Source organism: Corella eumyota, chromosome 5 (genome assembly GCF_963082875.1).
Source record: "Corella eumyota chromosome 5, kaCorEumy4.1, whole genome shotgun sequence".
Lineage (NCBI taxonomy): Eukaryota > Metazoa > Chordata > Ascidiacea > Phlebobranchia > Corellidae > Corella > Corella eumyota.
In genome coordinates, this window is record NC_137494.1 from 3,351,008 (window position 1) to 3,375,520 (window position 24,513).

A 24,513-nucleotide genomic window follows, 5' to 3' on the forward strand; every position below is an offset into this window, starting at 1 on the left:
AGGGTTTTTAAAAGGTTAAAAAAATCAGCGTTTTTAGCTTCTTTCAACATGACTTAAAAAGGTCTAATTTATCTTCGCAAATTAGTGCCATATGCAATAAAATTTTAAAACCTTTTTTATTCACAGATATGTAACTTTTTGTAAGCATTTTAGTAATTTCTGTAATTCTTGTAATTTACCAATCGAAACTAAAGATGACGTCACAATCCGAAATTGAAGATAAATCAAAGATGAATCAGACTAAATTACAGCGAGAACAATTATATGACACATTTTATTCCCATGAAAATCTTCAAAGTAACTTGACCGAAAACGGGGAAGACTTTCTTCAAAAACGACTCAAGGAAGAGCAGGACTCTTGCCATACCGCCACGTCGCTGCACAGTACGCACGTTTTTTCTACAACCTTGCCTCTTATAGAGGCCTTAACCAACGCAATACGCCGAAACAATTTAATAAAATTGACGGAAAGTTTTACCCAAAACCCCGCAAACGTTTTTAAAAAATATGGGGGTCCGAAACAATTGAAATACACTGTGCAATGTCTTGTAATACTTATGCTGATTACTACACAAGCAATGGCCGCAAATTCGACGTCGGAGTCCGGCGAAAACTCAACCGCAGTTCCGATGTCGTATCTTCCGACTCCGGGAAGTTTAGTGAGGTTGCAGAGGAGCGCTGAAACGGCGTCGCATCTAAGGACAACGCAGCAGAAACGTGATCTTCCACTTTTTTTGTCGGATCACAACAAAGTGCAGCGACTGGTCACAAAATATAATTATTTTGTCGAGATAAAACCGAACGGAAAAGTGAAGGGAACTTACTCGCCAGGAATTTACAGTACGTAGAAATTAAGAAAAATTAATTTTAACAAAAATTTTAAATTTTTTGAAACTAGAAAAAATGTTTTTACAATTTTTCGTCGTGCTATCACGATTAAAATCAGCAGATGTTGCAAAATTTTAAAAACGCAAATTAACACTTTTTTCCGACCAAAAAATCGCAAAACGTTTAAATCTAACCGACAGGATTCTCACAAATTTCTCTTTAATTAATTACTTATAATTCGCAGACTATTTAACCACAAACACGTGTATCAAACCTCTAATGAGAATAACTAGCCCAAAAATGTCGGCGTTTTCCTAACCGAATTTCACAATTTCCGCCAAGGAAATGAATGACTCGTCTATATACATCATATAACATCAATAATAGAAATATTTTTGGTTTTTAACTTCCCGGAAATGGTCTCGGTCACCTCGGCGCCCCCGGACCGCGCCCGGTACCAAAATTTCGGTCAATTTCCCCTTAAAACTTACTAAAACAACAAAAACAGTTACACCCCAACGTTTTTTCGAATTTTTTAGACTAAACGCTTCTGTTTTTGGGCAAGTTATTTTGTTTTTTAAGTGATTGTGACGTCATAACGTTCGTATCATACGTCACAAATTCCTAAGAAAAATAAACGCGAAATTTAAGCGACTATTTAAGGTAAATAATTGCGGTCAATATTCGAGGATAAATAATTTTAAATATTTTTTCCATTTCCGTTTCTGTAATAAGCAAGATTCAATTTTAAAGTTTTTTAAATGCTGTGGTCTTATTATGACTGTACCTACCGGCAAATAGTGGTACGCAACAAGTAATTATCGTTACGTAATAACTACCTCTGTGTGTCGTGTTTTAGCACATTGTGATTTTTAGTTTTGAGTTAATAATAATGTTTTAAACTAATGAATAGGAAGCTAAGACTTAATCCTCGTTTTATTTCCTGTTTTAAGAATTTTTGGACAATAATTGCTGGCATAATATTCGATTTTTTTAACCCACACACTGCGCAAAAAATAAGCAACTAAAAGTAAAATAATTTTACAAGTTGTGCATTAAATTGACAAGAAGATGTAAACTCTGCTTTACAACTAAACCACTGGTTTAGTGGTTTAGTGTTTTAGCTAAACTTTACACGTGTATATAAAAAGATTAGTTAGGCATCAGTTGCGCATTCAATTCGAAAAATTCAATATTTCCACACTCTCAAATTTTTTCGGTTTTTGTCGCTAAAATGAGACAGATTTTTTGCCAGGTTTCCCACCTCGGTGTTTCTTCTTAACTTCACCCAAATATTAGTCAAGTGTTTTACACCGCAACCCATGATTATGACGTCATAATTACCTCCCGCCCGAACGTAAATATGTTGACGTTCAGTGATTGAAGTTTTTGCAAAAAAAAGAGATTTTTAGCGATTTACAAACATAAAACGCTTTCCTTAAAAATACTACATTATGACATCACAATTGAAAGCGAAAAACGTCATCCGAAAAAAAATCAATTTTTTTTTCATTTAATAATTTTTTTAATAACGGTTTCTACAACTATAATATAAACGTTACCACAACAGCACAACATTCGTATTTATCAGTGGGTATTAAACATTTAAAAATAACGCCTAATGTTTAACCGGTAGTGTGATATATAGATTAAAAAGGTCAAATTGTATTGTCCTTACCATACAACAAACCTATCAGTAAAATTACGTAATATTTACAAACCTAAAATAACGTAAACGCTTACGTAATTTGACATCAATATTGACCGCTGTTTATTGTGTGGTCACTATGCTTTTAATCGCGTTTTGAGAGTCAATTTTAAAACAAATTTGCTAAAGATTAGATCATTACGTAACAGTACAAACGTCATAACTTAATAGAAATACAAAAATCGCGGTGTTTGAATAATGATTTCAATGCAAAAAGAGGCGTTTACTATGACGTCATAATACAAAAGCATTAAATACGATAAACGTTCTATGCAAACACTATTTATGCCTTTAAGAATTTGAGAAATATTCGTAGTTCAACGCACAGCGACGTTTTTCGGTCGCCACGGCGTCCGAATAATGTAAATATAACCCTAATTTGTGACGTCATACGGCTTAATGTCAATGCTTCAGAAGCATAAGAACCAGCGGTAATGTTGTATAATTAAAGATTATGGACGTTAGGACGACAATGGAAATATGCCGGCGTCGAGTCGTTTCATTCTTTAAATAAATGCAACACAAACGGGCCACGTGCGTTTGAAATACAGTTTTAAGTTATTCTGGGTTTTTATAAATAGTAAACTGATGACAGACGTAATAAAGGGACATTGTTTGATTAGAAAGTCGATTTTCTTTCAATGGGCGTCCCAAATTAACCCATTCAACGCCTGATTTCTAAATGTAGGTCGGTTTCTATATACGTGATTTCAACGCAAAATTAACTCTTAAACGGGTAAAAATAGATAGCTCGATTTATTAGAATACTATACGATTAGCATCGGTCAAAAAATGGGCGTGAACCGAACCTGTGTTTGCTTTTCAAAATCCCATGTTAAAATCACGTTCGGAAACTCGAAAAACGGAAAATTGTAAACCCGATTTGTTTCACTTTCTGGCAGTTTGGTGGAGCCTGCAATTTGCAGCGGATTTGCCTGATTGGCAAGCAATGTGTTGTTTTAAAGATGGTTGGCTTAAAGGGTGTGTTCTGGTCCCTCTCACACGCTATCTAATGCATCAATTAGTCAGCGGCGTCGACTTAAAACGGCAAATATTTAAGAAAATTTTAAACGAGTTTTTCTTGCAAAAAACTCACAAAAAACTTTAATTTGAAAATGATATTTAAAATTTTACGCATTTTAAACACATATAGGTTATGGTAATTGATTTTACATATGTAAAAATAGCACACCTGTTAATATAAACCATTTAGATGCCTATGATTATAATCTATTTATCATTTTATTCGAGAATTTAGTGCAGTCGTTATTCACCAATACCACCCAAGTTAAACTCACCATATCTCGAAAAAACGGAGTTAATTTTTCACGTTAGATTTCTACCCCAATTTTAACGGTAAAAAAAAATAAATGACCCTTTTTTCTATTTTAGGCTAGGGTGTAAAAGTCCCACCTTTAAACAGTTAATTAAATTTCGAGTACTTTAGGATGTTATCTATTCAAAACAACGCTTTATTTAAAAAGTAAATAAAAGCCCCTGGTCACTTACCCATTGACCCTTTTTAAGGGGGTCAATTATAAGCTGGCCCACGCCTTCGGGTTACGCCCAGCTAAAATAACCCCGGCCCACTATAAAACCCCATTTCGTGACAAAAAATTGAAGTCGTGTAAGTTATGACGTCATATAAAGAAAAGTTGTTTAAAAATGTGTCAAATTGCGACCCAAATATAAAGTAAAAAAGGTGGGAAACCCAAAACCTAAACATAAACATGTCATAATATATTGATGGACGATTAGCACTTAGTACTTTCAAAACAAAAATTTATCCCCAATTTAAATATTTTTTGGGGCCAATTTTCATGACAAAATACATTAAAATATTTTTGTTAGCGTACCATAAATAATAACAAAGTCTTATGAGGGCTTAACTTCGGCGTTAAATTATCCACATTAAGTCATACCTTTGGGGATAAACAAAAAATACCGACACGACTTTCGAAACCGGGTCAACAGGCGATGTAGCGGGCTTAGAGAGAATGTATCATTACAAAAAAAAAAAACTAAAGGAATTTTGTTTCGAAATCAGTGCAAAAAAAGAACTCCCGACCCACCAAGTCTTAATTTTAATAATCGGCGCGAAACGGTCACGCACGATTGGACGCATTGCAGACAACCAAAATTTGCCCGGCTTCTGAACTAAGCGTTCCGCTTGAACTCACAGCTTTAAAGTTGTAGCATTTGGTTAGTATACGGGGTGCATTGGGTGTGGCTAAATTGTCAGCTAATTGCCCGTGCTGGGGAATACGGTAAAGGACTTGAAACAATTATGCGATTGGCTTAGGCACGATGCCTTACGTAATAAACACAGTGTTAAGTAACATAAACCCTAGATCGTGAAGATCCTTAATACGCTAGGGCCTCGTTTTTGGATTTAATGTCGTTTAGATTTTACACGCGTCTAAATCAACAAGATTAGTATTACTTTGTGTACATTAAAACCCAGGCATATAAAGAGATTACTTCGATTTTTCGTGTCTTTTTTTCTAATGATATTTCTTCCCAGACTGCTTAAATTTTCACACGCCAAAAATTATATAATTAAAATAACTAAAGAATGGTGATACATACATAATACTTTAAACTAGTTAAACGCACTGACAGCTCAAAAATACCCGGCGTCCATTTTAAAGACCTATTGAACTTTACTTTGACTTCCCCTTTCTATATTTGGGATGAAAAAATTTACCAAATTTAAATTTTTTTCAGGTTTAATGAAGTTTTCGTCAATATCAACTGGTTTTGTAGCAATACAAGGCAATGCAACTGGAAGATATTTGGCTATGGATAACAAAGGAAAACTGGTCGGATTGGTAAGCAAAAACTTTTTTTAATATTTTGAGGATAAATTTAAAAAATTAATAAATATGTCAAAGTTTAAGTTGCTACCTTACACAATAGGCAAAATCAAAGTGTTCAATATTACTCATTCAACAAATATGTAGATTTAAAATGATAAAAAGCAGGGGGTAAATGGTAGTCAATCAAGCCCAAAAAAATGTAACAAATTCAACGAAATGCTGCCTTACATAAATGAATTGGAACAATTTGGTTGGATTAACAAATAGGCTTAACTAAACACACATCCAAGTTTACATGTAACAAGAACTCGATTCCAGGCCTAAGTACCTCTTAACATAACTCGAACATTCAAGTAAAAGTGAGAAGAAATAAAATAGTCGCGTGCTATCCGAACAATAGAAAAAGCATGGGGTATTACACTATCTATAATTCGATTGATGTCGAATAATGTAACATTGTGTGAGGTAATAATAACAAACGACAACTAAAAATTCGCTTTAAAACTACCGCGTTTTTTTGCTCCAGCTATTTGAGGTATGGGGTTGCGTGCTACGGAGGGCGACCGCAGTAAAATGAAAATGCCCAGAAATAATCGCAAAAACCCGGGCTAGCACGCAACTTTATCTTAATCTGTTGCGAACCGCCCCAGTAATTTAATTCGTTTCAGTTTAAACAAGCCTCTAATTTTACGCGGTCTCTAATTTAGCCTGCATGCATACAAAACTCATTTGTCAAGCTTGTATTTTCATTTGTTTATGCCAAGGTTAATATTTTAAATAGTTATAGAGCCCATTCTATAAAAAAATATTAAAAAGTAATCCAAAAAACAAAAAAAAAGAAATAAAAAAAAAAGTAATTCAAGTTGTATAAATTTAGCCCTTTTTTAATTATTTAAAAATAAATTGCAAAAAATAACATTTTAAAATACTGTTTTTTTTGCAATATTCATTTATGACGCAAAACTAAGATCAAACCCAACTAAAGTCTAACTTAATACAGCTTATAGCGTATTTTATCGAATTATAAGCCAAAAATTAATCGCTATAAATCCAAACGCCCCCGTTTTCCCCGAATAAACGGCAAAAGTGTAAGCAATAGTATCCGTGCCGCGTTTTCAGATGCGTGCTACCGAAAATTAACTAGTTCTTAATCATTCAAATACACGCAATATCTATTAAAATTGGGTCGTTCAAGCCTGAGTAAATTCGAAAATGTTACTTAGTAGAAAGCTTAAGACCTTTTTTGGGCGGGTAGAATTTGAGTTAAGAATTTTCGGATAACTTAACAAATTCTAAACGTTTAAAAATCTTAAACGCAGGGTAAGGAGAAACTTTAAAGTTTTTAAACAAATAGAAACACTCAATAATTTCCAAACCAAACAACAAAAATTATCACAACTCACAATTATATTTTAATTTTTTATTTATTTCAACCATTTTTTTTAAATTACAGCAAACTTATGTTGAATCAGCTTGCAACTTTTATGAAGTAGTTGTCGAGAATAATTACTACGTCTACTATCAAAAACGAACTTTCATGAAACGAAAAAAGACAATCGAGCGAATCTACTATGTCGGGTTCGATAACAAGGGACGGCCGAGGCCCGGAAAGAAGGTCAGGAAAAACTCGAAGACCGCACATTTTCTTAAACGCCCGGCGAAACGAATTTTCACGGCGCCGACGAATCCGAGAAGAGTTTCTCCACGTCGGAAGAAATATCGACGTCCGGGAAGAACTAGGACAGGAAAACCGAGGACGGGAAGACCAAGATCCGGAAGACCGAGGACGGGAGGACGCGGCCGCTCAAAAACGAGGACACGACCCAGAAAAGGCCCAAGAACAGGGAGACGACGCCGTATTAGACCCACGGGACGCCAGCGCACATTAGTGAAAACCACGACCAATATACCAACGTAGTCGACTTAAATATATTTGGAAACCCTGACTGGTAATCCAAGGTCAAAGTTTGAGGTTGAGTTTTATGGGGGGGGTATAAAACACAACCTTCAAAACTTAAACGAATGGACATTTTTTCGAAAACCAAATTTCAAAAGCGGCATTTTAAAGAAATTTAAATCAAATTTTTTCCGGAAAATAAACGGCATTTTATGAATTAAAATAAAATGTCAGATTGTCGGTTAATCTGACGCTAACCCGAGTTCGAGCTGGGTTAAAAAATGTTTTTAACGAGACGCCCTCGGGGCGTGAAAAAATTAGTTGGGGTAACATGGGAAATAAAAAAAGATTATTTCTCAAAACAATATTTCTCAAGCCGAAGTGTCTGGTTACCATTTACACAATATATTAAAGTTGTACATTTTTGCTTTTTTTTTTATTTATGCCTTGTTTGATTCCCTAATTTAAATTTTGCGCCCTTTTCTTCAACTTTCTAGAATTTTTTTTTTGTTTTCTAATTTAATTTATCTAGTTTTTTTCCCACCCTTTACTTCAATCCAATACCAGTAAAACCCAAAAAAAAACAAATTGAAAATTGACTCAGTCAACTGAAAGTTGGGTGGTCTGGCCCATCGGAAATTTAATTGTGTAAATCAGTCAATAAAAGATCAATTTTAGCGAGGACAACATTGTAATGTGTGTTCTGGTTAAAGTCAATATTTAAATGAAATTGATAAATGAAACCTAACCACGATCTTGTCGAAAAATTAAATCAAAACAAATTGGTTTCAGTGTGGTAGCAGACATTTTTAAAATTATATTTTTTTTGTCAGACTGTTTAACTGTTTGAATGATGTAATAAAAAATATTTGTAGATCATTTCTGTTTCTGTATTGTTTAAAACCTTTATTTTTATAAACATTTTAAAAAACATAAAGTTGAACGCAGTTTACCGATTTTTTTATAAAATTTCACTTTTGTACGTGTGGCAAAATAAATTTATAAAAAAAATTCGTGAATTTTTTAACAAAAAATCTAGATACAAACCTTAGGTTTACTACTTAAGGTCTTAGGTTCAATATCTGCTGTTGTTATGCCAGAGCGCCGTTTAGTAAGACGCCTTAAACAATACGAATATAACCGGGCTATTATACTGTAAAATCAATTGTAATAAGCCTATTGCAATCAATTCAAAGTTCAGTCTAGTTTAATGTTATTGACCGGACACCTACAACAATTATTCTTGCTACAACGGGCGTCAACTTTAAACAATGCACTCTAAAATCGCCCTTAACGAGAATTAACCTGTACGTAGAAGGCCAACGGCTTTACAACGAACAAACTTTTATTGCCTCTCGGGTTTGCTATAAATACTGGAACAATTTAAACTTTCTTCACCAATCTACCGATAGTTAGTCACCGTCGCATCTCGCAATAGCAGGACCTACAAACCGTGTTATCTTACTGTAACCGTAACGTCAGTCTGGCGATCTAGCTGATCTTGTAACGTAGCTTTTAATCAAACCGTGTTAAGTGTTTTGCCGTATTACAATAAAAGTATTAGAGTTACCGTCTTGTCGTTTATAAATAAATCTTAAACAAAATACTAAACTAGATAATCATAATAAAATAGAGTCGGTAAATCAAATCAAATTAAACCAAATAAACAACCAAAATAAATATAACAATAAATCATGTAACTCAACACTGTTATGCCAAAGTTAACATCGGTCGGGACTTGAATAGATAAAAAACGATGCTATATGTTTAGACAGTTAAGTTGTCCTTTTTAAACGAGTTTTTTATATAAAAAATACTCAAAAAACTTACGGTCTGCAATTCTGCCCATCATCGCCCCCTCGCGGTCGTGTTTAATGATGCTGTCGCCACTTCCCGCCGAACCCGGAAGTATGTTCAGTTTTTCCCATGGCCACTTTTTCCACTCGTTTACAGGTGGTTTTATTCCTAAAAAAACATAAAAAAATTATTTTTAAAAACAACTTTTCGTTGAGTGTTAAAGTTATTAAAAACACCCAATAAATTTTTTTTAAGTTTACCAGCAGCGGGAATTGAACCCAGGCACTACTACCCAACACCCTAATGCAGCAAAGCCAATACAGTATTACAATTAAATAATCAAACCTGAGACCCATTCCGACACGACACTAGAAATCTCTGCCACGAATTCTTCACCCAAACGTTCAAGAGATTGTGGGAATGCCTCACAAAAAGTCAAGTAAACACATTGTGCCAAACATCGAGGATATTCCTAGTAAAAATTGTACATGAATATTTAACATTCCTTTATCAACTATATCTGTCCAATTTTTAGTTATTTTTTATGTGATAAAGAAAGTTAAGGTGCCAAAATTTTATATTCTTTAAAAAATTAAGGTTTGTTTTTCTTAAAAATTACATATATTAAAACAATTTACATAAATACAGTATTTATTTTTATTAGCTTTTTTTATGTTTAAACAACAAGCCTTTATAATAGTTAGTAAAAAATTAAAGTTAAAAAAATTTAAATTATTTTGAACTACTACCATATACTTACTACAAAGAATTTATCTCTTATATCAGAATGAACACTACAGAACATAACTGTATAACTATCTGCTATTCTTGTGAATAACTTGTCTTGTGCATGTGGGTTATGCTGGAATTTTAAGGCAAATTTTACAATATATTTTTAAATACAAATTTGATTAAAAATAAGCCTTAATTTTAATTTATAAATTAAATTTTTACTAACCATAAAATTAAATTTATAAAATTTTGAAGAAGAATTTTTAAATTTTAAAAACCTCAAAATGTTCAAGAAAAATCCACCAGAATGCATCTTGAAAAATTGCAATTGAGGCCTCAGAGAGAAATATTTTCTTCCATAATTGCTTAAAGCCTTTCTGTGAACCAAATAAAATAGCAAATAGGTAAATTTTTTTTATTTTTTAAAATTTTTCCAATCATTTCTTTTTTTTCCAACCATTTACCATTAGAAAAAATTATGATCCTTCTAAATCAGTGCCCTTATTTTAGAAGTTTTTACATATTTAAGTTCAATTTATCTGAAACACAATTGTCTATAAAAACCCACATTAAATGTTTGTGCTTCTGTGATTTTATTAAGTAATTGTGGAGCTTCAAGTTGGCTTGGTAGTTCAGTCAATTCTTTCATTCTAAATCCCGGGAAGTTTACATACTAAAACAATATATTAAAACATTTAGTTTCCAAAACCAAGTATATGAGTTTTGGTTAAAGTTCTAACTTAAAAAAAAGTGTTGAAAAAAAAATAATAATTTAACAAGCTATACTACAAAAAATTATTTTTTTAAAAGTTGCAATTTTTAGTCTCCATGAATCACAAATAAGAACTTTTAAAAATGTTAAAAAAAAACTCACACTAATGTCCCTTGTTTTCATGGCTTGTTCAGCTTCTTTTAAAGCTTCCTTTGCATCTTTCTTTTTTGTTCTTCTACTATGGTGAAGTTTAACTGCATCATAGTCTGCAGCTTTGTCCAGGAATTCTTAAAATTCAATTTTTATTTCAAAATTATTTAAAAAAATAGGCTTTATGTTATAAATAAAATTTTTTTGAACAAATTTGTAGAGAATTACTAAAAAAAAAATTGTTTTTGACTATTGAGTTTTTTAAGGTTGGTTTAACAGATATTTTATAACTTTTTGTAAATTTATAAAAGCTTAAGTAGTTTACCATTTTGTAAATTTAAAATATATTGTACTTTAGTAGTTTACCATGTCTCGGTGCATGAAAAAGATTATCAGGAATTCTAGAAGGAAGATTTTCAGGGCTTGTTATAAAGGATGAAAAATAATTTAAGCGATAGGAAAAATCTTCAAGGTTTATGTCCATTGTATCTAAAGCCTCCAATCCAAATGCTAAAAAACAAAAATAAAAACTATTTTAGATAACAAAAAAATTCTATCTAAATTACAGAATTAAGTTAAGTAATAGAAGGAAACTTACTACATATTTAATAAATATACACAAAATATGCTTTTATTTATATCTTACGTGCACTAGCTGCCAGTTCATCCTTAATATCTTGCAACGTCGGCAAGGGAGGTTTGACGTCACTAAAATCTAATATTCCTTCGCTTGTAAGCCGCTGTGGCCATTCTTTCTGCATTTATAAACATTCTATAGCAATCAACGTATAATAGTACAACTTGAAAACTTTGCTTTTATATAAGAAAATAATTTCGCGTCAACGCTTTAAATAAAATGTTACAACTTAAAAAAGAAGATATTAATTTAAACCAAACAACAATATTTACCAATCCTTCGTATATTAGGAAATCATCAAAACGCGTTGGTGGATGGGGAATGTCAATGTTTTTGTTTACAGACGATTTATTTGGATAATTATCCATTAAATTAATGAGCAAAATGTCCTCCGAAATTGAAGTTCACTAAACTGTTTCGTTGAAAAGGGAAATCCCGTTGCTATGAATATCATAGCACCATCTAGTAAAATTATAATTGAAAATGTTTTACCTTGAAACTTAAAAAAAAAACTTTACTTAAATTGTTTAATTTACTACAATATATCTGCAAAAATAGTTAATTGATGAGTACAACCTACAATTACGTTTGAAAACAACAAATTCGCTAGAATAACTTTATATCTATCTGTTGCATCTTGCTCTGTCTGTCTGATCTTATTGTTCTCATTATATGTATAATGAGAATTAAAACTGCAAATTTATACCAAATAAACGTTTTTTAACGCAAATTTAATTATTAAATCCAATTTATTTATGTTTTAAAAGCATTTGACAATTCTTGTCATGGTCGAGTAGTTGTTTATCCTGGCAAAGGAAACAAAAAATTTACGAAAATTTTAATAATATTTTTGTAAGTACAAATATCAGAATAAAAGTATGTTTTAGTGTTAAAACAAATAAATCATTAATACAAGGCAAAGCTTATTAGATTGGTGTTGCCGGGAATCGAACTAAAGACTTTAGTTGTATTATTATAGTTGGTACGAACTGACGAACGTTTTAACTCACTGCACCATCTCACTCGTATTTAAAGCGTTACTTACGTTACATAATCTGGTCCGCTGGTAAGTTTTAAAAATTGTGTTGTGTGTTTTAAATTTATAGTCTTATTATAATAAAGTTATATGTAATATAAATATCTATATAATATTAAATGTAACAATACATTTATATATATACTGATAGTGATAAACAGTAATGGCAGAATGGCAATTTAAATAAATGTTTTAACATTTGAGAGCAGTGGTGATTGAACCCAAGACCTCATGTAGTGAAGCCAAGTGTTCCGACAATTACACTATGCATTGTTTTTATTATAAATAAAATGCTAAAAAACACAGTACAATTTATACAAATAATCTTAACATATTGTTACATTTTAGAATCCAAATTGAAAACACTCAAACTTGAAGGGGCAGTAGTGATGCCTGATATGACTGGTCGGCCGAATTATATTTCCAGAAATTATTTTCCAACTTCGAAAGCCAATATTGAAGCAGATATTGCTAAACCGATTAAACTTGATAAAGACATGAACTGGGGTACGAAATTTTTTTTGTGCTTTTAAAGAATTAAATCCGTTTTTAAGTGTGTTTTTATTTAAAAAATACAGGCCATGAAGATTATTACATTAAGATATACAAGCTAGCAACATTAACACGGAGAAAACAAAATATAGAAATGCTTTGGGTTCAGGTCATACATATGCCATGTAAAAAAAAAACTTTTTATTATAGCCTATTCTTAAAGGCCCTAAATCAAATCACTAGGACTGTGTTAGAGCAAAAACATAAAATTTAAATTAAAGTTTTAGGTTTTAAATAAATAAATTTATAAGTCAAAATTAGACCAAAATAAAGATTAAATGTATTAAAAATACTTTCATTAGCCAATACCTAAACAGGGTATGTGTATGTTATTTATATATAAGAGAAACAGAGTGAGGTAATAGAGAGAGAGTGATAGATAAAGGTGATATGTCAGCTGTGATAGACTTTGGACAGATGATAAACAGACATAGACTGACTGTGTCACTATAGATTAAATTAGATATATGATTTTGAAACTGCGTCTGCATTGACGTATTTAAAGTTAAAGGTTACAAAGTTAAAGATTGGGTATTATAGTATTTGTTTAAACTAAATCTAAGTGTTAGGATTTATATAGCAAAGATATTTACATATACAATAAAATAAAAAATATTGTTTATTTATTAATTTGTGTAAGGTTTTGATTTTTTGTTTGTTTGAGTAGATTTTTAGGAAAAATTATTTATATAAATAAAATGACAACAGTTGATTCTCATCCCCCAGTTAGTTACAATGTAGAACAAGAAAATAATAATGATAGTTGTTCTAGTAGTGGTGAATGTAAGTTCATAATAACTTAATCAAGTTTTTTAATTCAAATAAAAGGTTTTAACAACAGTTTTTAAAAAATTCAAAAAACATTTTTTTTAGTAAGAAATTAACATATTTTTTGTTAATTTTTTTTTTTTTTTTCAGCCGAGAGTACCCAGCGTGAAGCCCACTCATCCACGTCGATGGAAGATGAAGAGAATGAACTGAAAAAGGCTATAGCTCTCAGTTTAGAAGAAGAGAAAGTTCCAGAAATAACCGTTAATAATGACGATGATTTGGAGAGGTAAAAAATAAAATAATACCTTGATAAAATATTTTTTTTAAAAGTTTAACATTATCCCATCATAATTATTTTGAAAGAAAAAGTTAGTTTTTATGTTATTTTTTAATTTTTCTAGAGCCCTAGTAGAAAGTATTTCGGAAATACAGAAACGACAAAACATACAACCAAGCTGTGAAGCAGAGGAAAATATTGTTTTTGATCGTGCAACTTTAAAACAAATTATTCCTAAAAGTAAATTAAAAACTACAAATTGATAGTCTACTAAAAATTTAATTTTTTACAATAAAAAATCAACTTAAGTTAATATTATTGTTGAAAAAAAAAATGTTGCCAAATAATTTTTTGATGTTTTTAGAGCCTGGTTTACCGGTTGGTTTAGAAAATGTTGGGAACACTTGTTGGTTTAATGTAGTTGTACAAGCTTTATTTCATCTGCCCTGTTTTAAGTCAATTGTTCTTAAATTATCAATTGCAAAAAACAAATCTTCATTCAATAGAGAAGTAAGACTTCTTTATAAAAATATTAATTATTTATTTTTAATTTGTGTTCTTTTTTTTGGATATATCTTTATCCTCAATGTGGGAAAGTCGAATGCGCGACTTAAACATAGAGTAACATCAGTTACTCCGACCCAGTCTCAAGTTGCCTGTAGCAGTTTGAGATATTATAGATTATAATTGCCCAATATATATACTGCTGATTAAGTGCTGGGTCAGCAGGAGTTCATACAGTTTATAGCGCCTACTTAAGGGTGCTACAGCATGAGATCGGTGGGGATTGAACCCACGACCTCATGTGTGGTGTAGTAAGTGTTCTTACCACTACACCACGTTGCCGGGTAATTCATAAACAATTAAAATTTTATTCATAAACAATTAAAAATAAAAACAGGTTTAAAATTTTTGTAAAAATCGTAGTTAAATTATTATTCCTTTTTCAAATATATTTATGTAAAAAATTTCACCGAATTTATTATCTTTTTTAATAAAGGCTCGTCAAAGTTTATTGTTATCAAGAGAATTGCGAATGTTGTTTGCATTAATGGTTGGATCAAATCGAAGTTATATCAATCCAAGTAAATGTGTGAACATACTACAAGAATCCTTTCTTGAACAAGGCAATGAAAGCCAACAGGTATATTAAAAAAACTAGGTTTTAATATTCACCTTATTTAAAATTTTTTGTATTTTGAGTTTTGACCCGAGTTTTTTAAATAAAATATACCTAGATTTTGGACTAACATACTTAAATACTGTAAGAATACCCAAATACCAAAAGACTAAAGTAAAATACTTAAATACTCAAGTTTACTAATTCTTGAAATTTATACTTAAAAAAATACCTAAATGTTAAAATATTTGAATTCCATGGCAAGTTAAAACCTAATTTATTTGAAATCCTCACAGCAAGATGTTAGTGAGTTTATCCACAAATTACTCGATGCGTTAGAAGTTTCACTGAGATGTGAACAGACAACAAATAATGATGAAAATATTGAGTTTATCCCCACTCCCAGTAATAATCCTGTTCTTCAACTTTTTTATGGAAAATCGAAAACTGTTGGTGTAAATAACGGTAAAATATTTTAAAATTTATATTACCACCCTTAAGAATTTAATTAACTTTTGTTTTTTTTTTTTTGTTTATATTTTTAAAAATTAAATTTTTTCTATGTTTTTAGGTAGCAATTACGAGCAAGAAAATAGTTTTGGAATATTTCCTCTTTGTGTTGGCGGTTGTACTAACTTACACGAAAGTTTAGAGTATGCTACCGCTAGGGGGAGTAACCATTCCGAGGTAGGTACTTTTATCCGAGCATTCGGGTAAATACTTGACCCGATTCTTTTTAAATTTTTCTTATTATTTAGGTTTGGTTAACGAGGTTGCCACCAGTTTTAACTTTTCAACTTTCAAGATTTCACTTCAATCAGAATTTAAAGAAACCCGAAAAAATTCATGACCGACTTTATTTCCCTTCTATAATATATATGGACAGGTTGGCATTTTATTTTAAACATATTTTTAGTATTTATAAAGATGACTTTTAAGCAAAGTTAATAGGTTTTTGGTTTTGCTGTTTCATATAGAGAATAAAGGAGAAAACTTATCATTTTTAGATATTTGGAAGAAAATCAAGAAAGTACAAGAATAAAACGACAAGAAGCAGAAATTTTAAGAAAACAAATGAAAGAAGTTAAAGAAAAATTAAACAGGTGAAAAAAAACTTTCCTTAAACATAAACAAATTTTTTTTTTTTTTTGATTTTTAAATGTAAATAAAAATCCTTTCTGTTTTTAGTTATCTAAGTTTTTCCTTCAATGGAAAACATTTTAATCTGACCGAGATATTATCAGCTTGTGCAGAATTTGCATCACAAAAGGAATCGATTAAAACAAATGAAAATAACGAGAACATCAGAACCTTAAAGAAGTAGGTTTTCCCAAATTGTTTTTTTTTCTGCAACTGCAAAAAATACAAAATACTTAAACAAAATACTCGGATGCAATACTCATTTTAAAATAACTTACTTTAAGTGAAAAGCAGTAAAACAAAAATGTGAGCCTTAATTTTTAATATTTCATAAAGAAGACTTGCAGGGAGTTCCCCAAGTGATGGGCTTTCCCCTAACAAGCGAAGCAAGGATGAAGACGAAGATTCAAACTCAACAGTGAGCATGACATCACAGTTAAGCGAACCCGGTACCAGTGGGATGGTACAGGATGGTACCACACCAGGGAAACATGATGTTGGTGCAGATTTATTGGAGTTGAGTCAAGAATCGAAAATTGTTGAACGAACTTTAAGAAGTTGGAAAATTGAAATCGAGAAACAAATCGCAGGTTTGAGAAAATTTAACCAATTTTTTTACAGTTAAAATATACAAGTTTAAATGCCCACACTAAAGGCTGCTTTTTTTAACAAGCTAAGTATAGTCTTACTGATATAGTAGAAAATACAATTTTTGGAATCTAAATTGGTTTTACAGTTAAGCCCAACAAAATAAGGCAACAAAATCAATATTAAACACTTAACATTTATAACAATTTTAAGTTTTTTTCTTTTAGAGTTAAAAGCAGAGTATTTAGAATCAGATCAGAGATTGAACAAATTATACGAGGAATCAAATTTACATAAACACCCTTATGCATTACATGCTGTACTAGTGCATCAGGGACAAGCCTTAGCTGGTAAGACTATATAACCATTTATAAAACAAGCATAAGCATAAAAAAATATAAAACATTCTTGGTCTGCTCCATCTAATTGTTGACTAGACTTACTAAGCACTAAGAAAAAAATTTTAGTGTCATCTTTTTCCTAACATCTTAGTGTCAACTTTTTTTTAGTTTAAAGTATTAGCTTAAGTTCTTTACGCAATATGTTATTTCCTATTATACCTGATAATTACTGCAGGTCATTATTGGGCATATGTTCGTGATAACACTAACCAACGTTGGTTAAAGTTCAACGACACACAAGTTAATGAAGCAACTTATGAAGAACTTATTGAAGATTCAAGTGGGGGATCTCAGTATAATGCAACTAGTGCTTATTGTCTTATTTATCTGGATACTACAAGAAGAGGAAACCTACATGTCATAGGTAGAAATTTTTTTTAGTTTTATTAAATGGTGTATTTGGAATAATGTTTGTTTGCAAGATCCCAAATTACCGAACAATTTGTAATCTATATAATGGTTGAAAGAGGATAATGCATATATGTCCAATTTATAGGCCTACTAAAAAAATGAAAACTGCCGTTTGTGATGTGCAGGTAAATTATCGTGAGCAAATATTAAGTGAAAGTTGCAACCATATAAGGACAGGACAAATAAAATGTCACCTGTAAAATTGGCTATGGACAAGTTTTAACTATTGACAAAAGTGTTACAATATATACAACCACAACAAAAGTTATTATAAATTAAAATTGTATAATTTAATACAGATCCATTGGAGATAATAGCATCCAACAATGACCTTAAAAATACTATCAAACAACATAACAAAGCATTGGAAGATCAAATTCGAATTCAGAACGAAAGAATTGAAAAAACTCAACAAAGTCCAAATCAAAATAAAATTGAACCAGATGGAGTAGGAACTAAAGGTTGGTTCTGTTTTAAAGTTCATAAGATTAACTTAAAGACTCATAAAATTTAGACTAAAAGTAACAAAATTTAAAAACATTTGCCAGAAAACTATTTTGTACAAAATTGAGTAAAAATAGTTAAAGTTTAGTAATTTTTTTCAGTCCCTGAAGTAAAAGGTGGGGCTTGGAATTTATGTGATTTAAGAAATGCCATCAACAAAGTTAACTCAACTTATACTGGGATGGGGGCTGAGAAAGCGCTTGAGAAGGTAAAAAAACATACAAAAGAACAAGTTTTACAATTAATTAAGTAGCCTACAAAAAATCAGTATTATAAGAGTTTGCTATTAAAGTTTAAATAATACAATTTTTAATAAATTTCTTCAATTTTCTGCCTCAGACTTCTTCTAAACCTCCTCCTTCTCCTTCTAAGAAGGAGAAATCTTCTCCTGTCCTAGAGCATTTTCCTCTTAATTTTAATTTCTTTCAAATCCAAAATGAAGAGGTTTAGACTTTATTTTAATTTTTACTTTTTAAACATATTTTTTTCTTCTTTGACATTCAAGTGCTTAATGTTTTTACATTCCTTTAAAAATTTTTTCTCTTTTCTTGCTTTAGGATTGTCCTCTTTTTCAAGCATGTATTCTTGCTATCTTGAAAGTTGCTAAAATTTATAAATCACAAGGACCTGAGGCTGCCTTGCTACAGGTTTTAACTTTTTTCCTCTCATCCTATCACTTTTTACTATAGATTTTTTGTAACTGAATTTAATACTGCAATACCAGGTCTTTTAATTTAAAGAAATATTGTTTACCTTCACAGGCCATCAGTGAAGAAATGGAACGACTAAAAAACTTATCAGAAGAGAGTCATACTTTAACTTTTGATCCTCGATTACAGAATATTATTGTTTACCTCTACCAAAACAACGCACCAAGAAAGGTAACCTCATGTATCCCTTGATTTGCTTATAAAAAAATCAAACTTTGAACTTTGAAGGCTTATTATATAGCCCCCTTTTTCATTTTTATTAAAATGAATTATTTCTACGTTGCTAGGTAATAGAGAGATGTATATTGGAACAGTTTGCCGACAAGAGATTGAAGTACGATCAACGATCGAGTGAAATAATGAATTGTGCGACTGAAAAACTTGACTCTCTTAGTCCTGAGGACAGAAGTGATGAGAAATATATGGTAGGTTCAGTTAATTGGCATAAAATTGAATCTTTAGGCAATTTTGTTAATGTAAATTGACAAATCTATGTATAATAAAGGGGATCGGTTGGTATTTGTCCAGTTTGTTCAACTAGTTTTATTAAGATAAAAATGGTTTTTCAATATTTGTTTTTTTATGGAAGCATTTATTTTGATTTTAGGACTGGAGAGAGCAATATGAATCCTTCTGTTTTGCTACTTGCCATCTTACCAAAGCATTACAGTTATTTCACCAACGTCATTTCTTTGAAGCCATCAAACACTTTATAGCCATCCACCCTCATAATAATCACTTAATATCGGGTGGTAGGGATAAAATGGGGGTGGATGCTAAATTAATTGGAAGATATTGTAGGACTTGCATCAAAGTGAGTTGTTTTTATTTTTTGTTTGTAATCTTGTCCCGAAAAACCTGTTTTTATTAGTTATGAAATTAAAAAATTAAAAAAATGTTTTTTGTTATTTTTTGATTTTCTAATTTATAGAGAGTCCATGAAGAAGCCGTCCAAAAACTTCAGATCCTTGATGAGGACATTGCAGCATCTGGACTCGAGATGATGCGAACCAAACTGATCCCCTGCATCTCGATCCTGCTGAACAAAAGAAGAGGAGGAGGCTCAGAAGTTGACCTTCAGCTTGCGGATGTAATAAGAGATGAATGGTGTTCACTTATTGAGCAGACTATAGGTGAGTGAAAAATCAAACTTTCTGTTTTTTAAAGTTATTTAAAGGCAACAAATTAGTAAATAATATATATCTGGAATGGAAAAAATGCTAAAATTGGTATGCTTGTGAGTGCATGTTGATTTTAGACAAAAAATGTCCACCTTTTGTAGAGTATTGTTAGTTAGCCAATAGCTATTTCATGATAGTTCGGTGAACTCTTGCTATATAGAATAACCTCTATTTGTGTTTTCTATACTCTTCAATCAATCTTTATTATAATTTGTCCACTTGCGCAACATAACAGGAAAAACGTGTGATTTCTTTTGTCAAAACAACAACCAAACAGGAAACAATACATGACCAAAATATTTAAATTTTCGACAACTTTTTCTGCAGAAAACAACTTCTGCATTTCATGTAAAAACCAATGAATTTGTATTTTTCTTTAGTAATTGAAAGAGAAGAACTGTCTAGTGCCTTAACAGAATTTCTCGATGTGAATTCTTCAAGTTGTCAACGTTTAGAAATCCCCACAATTGATTTACCAGTCAATTTAAGTCAAGAATATGAACAAGTGATGTCCTCGTTATTAAAACCACCACCAGCATAACAACAAAAATTCTCAATTTTTTACAAATATGAATTATAAAAACTTTTGTTTATCTTTTAATTGAATACTTAACCATTTTTATATACCCTTTAAAATAATATTAAAGTCTAGTTTCTATGCATTATTTTACAATAGAATGACTTATTTTGTTTTAAATAATGTGTTAGGGTAAAAAAGACATAATAATAATAATGACATATTTTTTAACATTTTTGGCCAAGTGTTTGGCCAAATTTTTTGTGTATTTTTTTTTAATAATTTAATCTCTTTTTTGCACTGTGAGAGGTTATTAATAAACAATAAACAGATATTACTTTGCCTTGTTTACCTTATTGTGAAACATCTAAAAAAAAAACAGCTAACTTGTATGAATAATTAACCCATGGATAATATAAAATTTTTGGCACAATTTGCAGGTTTTTATTAAAATTTGCGTAATTTTTTAAAAACATTTTCATTCAATATTTTGGAATTGGAAAATTATCAACAGAAAACGGGGGTTCTTTTTTAATATACCCACCCAGCGGTGCCTTATAATTATTTATGGGTAAAGTTTTTACTGGACCCCTACAATTAAAGGGGATTGAATCGGTGTATACTTCTTGCGCTAATTCGTAAAGTTCGGGGGACTCGAGTTTTAATTCCTCCATAGCCCGCTCCTGATTAGATTTTATTTAAATATTGGATACAGTGTATGTATAAGTTACTTGGGCATCAATGCCTTATAATTTTTTTTTAAATTATATGTATATAAATTAAATTGACTTAAAGTACAGTTACAAACATTTTCTTATAAGGCTCCTTAGATTTAGATTTTTTATACATTTTTTAATTTTATAAACGGCCCAAATATATATATAGGTACTTTGGATTAAAAAAAAAAACTAAATTACCAGACTAGACTATAAATGATAAAAAAATGAACTCGAAAACATAAAAAAAGAATTTTTATCTAAATTGCTAAATAAATTTAATTAAACTAGTTAACTAACCTGTTCTTTTTGTAAAATAGCAAATTTCTTTTTATCTTCCCAGCTTTTGTTAAGTTTATATTTCGCCCACTTCTTTTCTAATAAAATTCTTCGTTCCTTCTCATCTGGATCAAGTTCAGTTAAATCCCTTCTTCTAAAATATTAAACAAAAATTGCTTTTAGTAAACTGGTGTTGTTTATTAAACATTATTAAAAAGTACAATATATTAGTAACAAAGTTAATGAAGAATATAGTTATTTTTGGTAGTTGTACAACAACAAATTCTAAATTTCTAAACTTAAATTTTTTTTTAGTAAATTTAAAATAAATTAGTTAAATAATTTTGAAATTATACAAATTATACGAAGGCCTACCTTTCTTCACTTTTCCAGGAATGTTTAATATAAAAATCCAAAACAGGAATGGGTTCGATCCCCTCCTGTTCCATTTTAAGAATTTGACGTTGCTTTTTTGCAACTAGTTTTTGTCTCATTTCAGCTGATAAGTTTTTTAATCCTTGAAATCCAACGAAATTGTGATTTGTTGTTGAGAATTGACGAATACAGTTCATACATTTTCCAGCTTTTATCGATCGTGTTAAAATTTTTTCAAGCATTTTTTAAATATATTTTTTTTAATCTAAAAGAAGATAAATACAGGTTTATAGCACAAATTATTAAATTCTACAGATTAGAAGACAATATACGGGAATATGTGCCCAAAAAATTATGCCCTACTGGCATTATGTTTATTGAAAACGTACCAAAACTTAGCTTTTTACAACTATAATATAAATTACAAACAAAAGATAAAAATAAAAAATAACACATTTATTAAAATACAGTGCATTTTTTATCACCATTATTTAAAAACCAGAATGCACATATGTCGAATTAAAAATAATATGCTGAATAAAAACTTAAAAAAAGAAATAATTCTCTGAATAGTAGTTCTCCATTTAAAGTAAGCTTTTATATCAGTAATTAAAACCAATTAAAATAACAGTAAAATAAAATAATAACAGAAATATTTTAAAAAATGCACCAGTTATAGTCGAATGTGGAAATATCAAAAATTCTTATTATAAAGTGAACAGTTTATATTTGGCAATGTAGTGCACCTTTGCTTAAATAACAGGTTTCAAAAAGCAATAGTTTTATATTAATTTGGATTGATTTTAAAAAAATGAAGTAGAACAAAAAGTACTAGTTTTGGTATATCACAGCTTTTAAACATTATTCAAATAATTAAAAACAGAATACACACATAAACATTGAAACTTTATTCAACAATTCCTACTAGGCAACAATTAATAAAATTTACCTTTATTAAAAACTTACTAACTTCTTTTAAAAAAAAAATTGAAATTGGATTTAAAAGATACATTTTTTTACTTTTAAAATTACAAGCAGATATATATAAATATATATTTTTTAATACTGACATTAATTAAGTTTAATTGTTGCAAAAAGTTGGGTTTAATGCAATTTTTAACTAGTTTGTCTCTTGGAACCCTAAAAACATCTTGTATGCGACGATAGATGTACAGTGCACATTTTTTGTACAGAAATAATTGAAGTCAAATTGTTAATTCTAAAACTGATTCGTTGAAGAATAATCTAAGTAGAGTTGATGTTTTTGGGTACCTACACCAACCAATTCTAAAAAGTTATTTGTTCTTAAATATTGTACCTAGAACAGCACAAATGGTGAGAACTCCAAGTCCAATCATCGTCCTTGAGGAAGCTCCAAACCACTCCTTTATCATTTTCCAGCCTCCTCTGCTAATAATCCAACCAGCCAAGTACTTTCCAATAAACTCAACTACCCATGAGAGTAACTGTTTTGCCCATGGAATTTCGTCCAAACTTTTGGTGACTGCCCGAACAATTAAACGGTAGGCAAAGTAGAAAACCATTACAATTCTGCCCCAATTCATGTTTCCATCTTTAAACAAACCCTCACACACCTTCCAGAAAATTTCCTGGGTAGATTCAACCGGGACTTGGTCAATAAATCGATTAAATTCCATATCGCTGGATATTTCATCTCCAATTCTCCTTAAAGTAAGTGCAATGTCATGTATATTCTCATCAGTAAAACTAGTCTGAGTTTTATCCGCTTGACAAACACTTCGAATCACAGGTTCAGGAATTCTATCTTTCCCGGCTCTCTGCTCGATAAACATATCGAGTAAATATCTTGTATCATTAGTCATCCTTGTTTCTTCGCGGGATAACTGTGAAACGTAAGATCTGCTTTCTTGGTAGGTATCGCTTCGACATGATGTGCTCGGTTCATCACTAGATGGCCCAAAGCATGAACTAGGTTCCCCAGTTCCCCAATTTGGTCTGAAACCTCGTTGACCATTTGTCGTAGCTCCAAAATCATGGCCAGTGTCATTGTCACAAGAGTTGTAACTTTTTACAGTTCGGTCGTCAAAGGTACGATTTCCGATTCTATTATAAGTATCAATTCCTCTAGGAATAGGGCTACTATCAGTAACAGTTTCATCACCATTGTAGTTTCTGAATTGGTTATTATTTTGATTTCTAGATCGCCTTGGTTCAACATATTTTTGTTGGCTACGGTTTTGATCTTGACTTGCACCAGCTTGATTTTGGGATGTCCCTTCAGCGGGTCTTCGCCGGGACCCATGTGCTGTCATGGGTCGTGGTCTTCTTGCTGGAGAATTTTCATTGTTGTCATGGAAATCACCCCTTTCGTTATTCTGGGATGAATTGTTTTGATTTTGATTATCAGACATGTCGGCGGGAATGTATGCCGACACGATAAACTGAATTACAACAATTTTTATTTTTTGATAAAACTACACAGAAGAAAATATCTAAGATTGAAATGCACTTGTTACAAACCAATAATAAACTAATTAACTGGCAACATGGTGGAGTGGTAAACACACTTGCTACACCACACATGAGGTCTTTGGTTTAATCCCTACTGATCTCATGCTGTAGCGCCTTGACTATATAAACGGTATGAACTCCTGCTGAGTCAGCACTTAATCA

The 24,513-nt window shown here is 30.9% G+C and overlaps 5 protein-coding genes across 9 annotated transcripts in view; 2 read left to right on the plus strand and 3 right to left on the minus strand.

Moving 5' to 3' along the window:
- Positions 1–11,693, minus strand: part of LOC145752411 (protein FAM227B-like) — a 28,991-nt gene extending 17,298 nt beyond the window's left edge. Inside the window, exons 1-9 of the mRNA XM_082568693.1 lie at positions 11,553–11,693; positions 11,290–11,398; positions 11,010–11,153; positions 10,656–10,780; positions 10,350–10,454; positions 10,060–10,158; positions 9,810–9,911; positions 9,395–9,521; positions 9,083–9,217 (exon numbers count right to left, since the gene is read on the minus strand). Coding sequence (XP_082424819.1) covers positions 9,083–9,217; positions 9,395–9,521; positions 9,810–9,911; positions 10,060–10,158; positions 10,350–10,454; positions 10,656–10,780; positions 11,010–11,153; positions 11,290–11,398; positions 11,553–11,648 — 1,042 coding nt within the window. The 5' untranslated portion in view covers positions 11,649–11,693. The remainder of the gene's footprint in view (positions 1–9,082; positions 9,218–9,394; positions 9,522–9,809; positions 9,912–10,059; positions 10,159–10,349; positions 10,455–10,655; positions 10,781–11,009; positions 11,154–11,289; positions 11,399–11,552) is intronic.
- On the plus strand, positions 137–8,199 carry LOC145752413 (uncharacterized). Its single transcript, XM_082568697.1, has 3 exons — positions 137–840; positions 5,264–5,367; positions 6,809–8,199. The coding sequence occupies exons 1-3, from the start codon at positions 195–197 to the stop codon at positions 7,271–7,273; spliced, it is 1,215 nt and encodes a 404-aa protein (XP_082424823.1). The 5' UTR covers positions 137–194; the 3' UTR covers positions 7,274–8,199.
- Positions 11,694–12,137: 444 nt separating the features above from the next.
- Positions 12,138–20,835, plus strand: LOC145752408 (ubiquitin carboxyl-terminal hydrolase 28-like). 5 transcript variants are annotated; one of them, XM_082568686.1, is made up of 23 exons: positions 12,138–12,346; positions 12,665–12,823; positions 13,787–13,925; positions 14,041–14,156; positions 14,281–14,426; positions 14,917–15,060; positions 15,333–15,501; positions 15,608–15,723; positions 15,795–15,922; positions 16,044–16,139; positions 16,225–16,356; positions 16,513–16,766; positions 16,992–17,114; positions 17,341–17,529; positions 17,876–18,037; positions 18,182–18,288; positions 18,420–18,524; positions 18,638–18,727; positions 18,842–18,961; positions 19,078–19,215; positions 19,398–19,604; positions 19,722–19,923; positions 20,352–20,835. In XM_082568686.1, the coding sequence occupies exons 2-23, from the start codon at positions 12,706–12,708 to the stop codon at positions 20,510–20,512; spliced, it is 3,162 nt and encodes a 1,053-aa protein (XP_082424812.1). In that variant the 5' UTR covers positions 12,138–12,346; positions 12,665–12,705; the 3' UTR covers positions 20,513–20,835. The 5 variants fall into 5 exon arrangements, with proteins under 5 accessions (XP_082424812.1, XP_082424813.1, XP_082424815.1 ...); XM_082568687.1 differs by having other exon boundaries at positions 16,516–16,766; XM_082568689.1 differs by lacking the exon at positions 18,420–18,524.
- An 83-nt stretch (positions 20,836–20,918) lies between these two features.
- On the minus strand, positions 20,919–22,119 carry LOC145752036 (large ribosomal subunit protein mL40-like). Its single transcript, XM_082568224.1, has 3 exons — positions 21,859–22,119; positions 21,505–21,637; positions 20,919–21,171 (listed from the first exon to the last, which is right to left on the minus strand). Exons 1-3 carry the CDS (start codon positions 22,098–22,100, stop codon positions 20,971–20,973), a joined length of 576 nt encoding a protein of 191 aa, XP_082424350.1. The 5' UTR covers positions 22,101–22,119; the 3' UTR covers positions 20,919–20,970.
- LOC145752035 (uncharacterized) lies at positions 22,120–24,324 on the minus strand. Its single transcript, XM_082568223.1, has one exon. The coding sequence runs from the start codon at positions 24,249–24,251 to the stop codon at positions 23,154–23,156; it is 1,098 nt and encodes a 365-aa protein (XP_082424349.1). The 5' UTR covers positions 24,252–24,324; the 3' UTR covers positions 22,120–23,153.
- Positions 24,325–24,513: the final 189 nt, after the last annotated feature.